Source organism: Hibiscus syriacus, unplaced genomic scaffold, assembly GCF_006381635.1.
Source record: "Hibiscus syriacus cultivar Baekdansim isolate YM2019G1 unplaced genomic scaffold, ASM638163v2 tig00016004_pilon, whole genome shotgun sequence".
NCBI lineage: Eukaryota > Viridiplantae > Streptophyta > Magnoliopsida > Malvales > Malvaceae > Hibiscus > Hibiscus syriacus.
This window is the reverse complement of record NW_024062379.1, coordinates 631,583-635,110: the sequence shown is the minus strand read 5'-3', so window position 1 is coordinate 635,110 and position 3,528 is coordinate 631,583. Positions and strand designations below refer to the sequence as shown.

General features: G+C 39.5%; 1 protein-coding gene across 1 annotated transcript; it reads right to left on the bottom strand.

Moving 5' to 3' along the window:
• Positions 1-919: 919 nt before the first annotated feature.
• Positions 920-3,108, bottom strand: LOC120208188 (protein LYK5-like). The gene is given in 2 exon segments (XM_039207520.1): positions 920-2,365; positions 2,368-3,108. Coding segments are annotated over 2 exon segments (2,022 nt in total). The 5' UTR covers positions 3,068-3,108; the 3' UTR covers positions 920-1,043.
• Between the last annotated feature and the right edge of the window lie 420 nt (positions 3,109-3,528).

Genomic DNA, 3,528 nt, shown 5'->3' with positions numbered 1-3,528 from the left:
GTACAAGTGAGGAATTTTGCTCAACAGTTCTTCAGTTTCAGTGATTTCATATTATTTGATCTAGCAATGGAAGATTTTTACCTTGTTGGAGTCAAATGATCGTTGTTTATTTCTTCTGTAGTGATATTATTAAGTGTTTGTCCAGACCACACTTCGATCCACCTTCTAATGAGCAAGTCAGATCAATGATGGAGGTAACCACAAAATTTAATGCGGCAAGAAAAAGGGTTGTACTTTACTGCAACGAAGATGCTATGAATGTGCTTAAATGGTTTTGATTCTGTATTCTGGATATATGTACTTGGTTAACCGACGATCAACGCAGTGTCAGGAGCGTAGCTATTGCTTAAGAGATGAGAAAAAAGGTTACCAATTGAATGCTTTTGGTAAAAGGGAGCTCTTGGAGTTTAAAAGGACATAATGGTTAATAGTATGAAACAGTTTTATTTGTTTCCTTTGCAGGAGTGTGACTTCAACCTTGATGGAGAGCTTGATCATGAAGAATTTGTAGAATTTATTGAACTGCTCACGACCGAACACGTTTATTGTCATTAGTCAGGGACTGATTGTCACTTTGGTTGTCGCTCCAATTGTTACCAAGGCAACAAAGAATGCTACTTAGGGTGTTCCCGGTGTTGGGAAAGTGGTGCACAAGCTACCCAATTCGATTTAAGCATCACTTGTGACCCTTGCAGTTGTCTGGCTTCAGACTTCGCGTGAATCGGTTTAGTCGAGCATTTCATCATTTTCTGTTAAATTACCATCTATGCAGATGAGGTGAGATCTCAGTTTGTATAGAATGTCTTTCACTTTGGCTTAGTTAACATGTTTCTGAAACTTCTTCGTAAAAGAATCATATTAATTTGTGATAATGTATATGAAGAAAGAGTAAATGAAGTGGAAAAATTATTATTATTTTGCAGACAAATATACAACATTATGATAGTAAGAAATCTCTTAATTTATACTATGGTGGGAAAATTGTGACCATGCTCCTTTATTCTTTTGGTCCTTGGACATTTGATCCATATAATTGCATCTCACTACCTGGCACTGGTTAGAGAAGTGGAACGATCGAACTCATAAGAAGGATCCCAATCCAACGAAGATGATAGAATCTTCGATAAGGTTACCAGAACTTCAGACATGGAAGGACGAGCATTGAGATCGCTAGCAACACAGCTTTTGGCCATTTCAACCATGGAGAAAGCCAAATCCAGGGGATATTCAGGCCTAAGAGAAGGATCAATGAAGTTCTTGAGCTTCTCTCTAACATTATCCCCATCAAGCACTGCTTTGATAGATGCAGATAACAGCTCTTGGCCTCCCCCGTTCTTCTCGGCACTTTCAGCATTTTTCCCAGATAAAAGCTCCGATATAATAACCCCCAATGCGAAAACATCGAGCTTAGGTGTGACCACACCGTTTTCGATGTACTCGGGAGCCATATAGCCTTTAGTCCCAACCACATGCCTTGTCAACTGCAATCCACCATCATTGTCCTCAACAGTTCTTGCCAACCCAAAGTTGGCAACTTTGGCTCTAAAGTTATCATCCAACAGAATGTTACTGGTCTTCAAATTCTTATGAATATATGGAGGATTTATATAGTTATGCAGATAGTTGAGTGCATCAGCTATATCATATGCAATCTGAACTCTTTGCTTCCATGAAAGAGTAAATGAAGTTTGGAACTTGTTGGAGTGAAGCCAATCACTTACCGAGCCTTTATCTGCATACTCATAGACAAGGTAAGTGTTCCCTTCATGTACACAAAAACCCGAAAGCCTTATAATGTTGGTGTGGTTGATCTTCTTCAACAAATTGATCTCTGAAGAAACATCCCCTTTCATTACTTTCACAGCCGCATCGTCGCCCTGGAAAGAGCCTCGAAAAACCGAACCTTTGATTCTGTTGGATTCACTGAAATCATCAGTAGCAGCTTCCAAGTCCTCGAACTTGTAACGATTCAAGGATTCGATGGCATAACGAACCCCTTGGGACGATATCGAAACAGACCAGGAGTTCGGAGTGTAATTGGTTGAATCCGAGAACTGTTTCAGATCGGATGGCGGTTTCGGGGACGGTGAAGAAGCTATAGGAGTAGGGCTGGCCTTGTGAGCTTTCCCTTGACGTTTGAAGAAACAAAACAAGAACCCTGCTAGACCAAGAAGGAGAAGAGAACCAACCCCAACTCCAACTCCAACACCAATGAAAACCCATTTCTTAGAAGAATTAGAATCTGATTCTCCAACAGGGGAAGTTGGTATTTGAGGAGCAAGGCCTGGAGGTGGAGGGGAGCTTAGAGGTAGTTCAATCATGGAAGGCTCTTTAGAAAGTGGAACCAAAATGGGTGTAATAGGTATATAATATCAGGCTCATTCAATTCGTTAGCCTCCAATATGCTCTTCTCCTCAGCACCAAAAGTCTCAGCAATAGAAGAAATGGACTCACCCCAAGTAACAATATAAGAAAGCAAGTACTTTGCACCAGCTTGAGTCTGATTCTGAGTAGGACAAGCACATCTAATGGGAACCACAAGCTTTTCACCCACTTCCAGCTCCCTATAATCAATGGGGTTTTGAGCTTTCATCGCCTGACAAGTTGTAAGACCCTGATAAGTATCATTCGAAATGGAAAAGTAAGTTTCAGTATCAGACTTGATGGTGTAAGAAGCATTATGCTGGTAATAGCTGGCGTTGGTGGTGCTGAAACAGGAACAGTTGACTGGAACAACCACCATTGACTTGGGGGTAATTGAAGAAACATCATATGAAAGGTTGTTTTGAGAGTAAATCTGGGTTGCTTCAGCTCCTAACAGGTAAGCTATGGAGACGGGTGTGGCGTAAGAAGGTGGCTCCGACCGGAAAGTGATGTAAGACTGACATGATCTTTGGTCTCCGTTACATGAGAAGCCTCTGGTTATGTTGTTGTCCTTGCTTGCATCTTCACAGTCGAGTTGCTGATTGTTTACATAGCCTTGTTGAGCTTGAGTGAATCCGAGGAGGAAGAGCCATGGGAGTAGCAAGAAAGGAAGGTAGGGAGATTTCAATCTTCCAGCTGCCATAGGAAGATAGTTTTTTTTTTTTTTAAATTTACAAAAATTGAGATAAGGAAAGGAGTGGCTTTTCAATTTGGTATAGTAGAGAAGGGGAGACCCTAAATGCATAATTAATGGGACTTTTCAAAACGTTTTCCTGTAGTCCTTTGCATTGACTTTGCTGAGTTCAAATGTTCAACAGCTGTTGGCCCTTATTAGACACGCTACGAAACATTTACATATTTATATATCATGGGTTAGATTTTTTTATAATTATTAATATCCGATCTATTAATTAATTAATTTGGTTTGAGTACTATAGAGACGAAAATAATTCTCTCAATTCAATTTGTTATATTCTCAAACATCGAGATTTGAACCCTTAACTTTACTTAAGAGATCTAATATTTTATCTCACTAAACTACCTGATTGTTAGTTATTATAAGTTAGATTTTAATATATATATATATATTTGTCATAACATTCT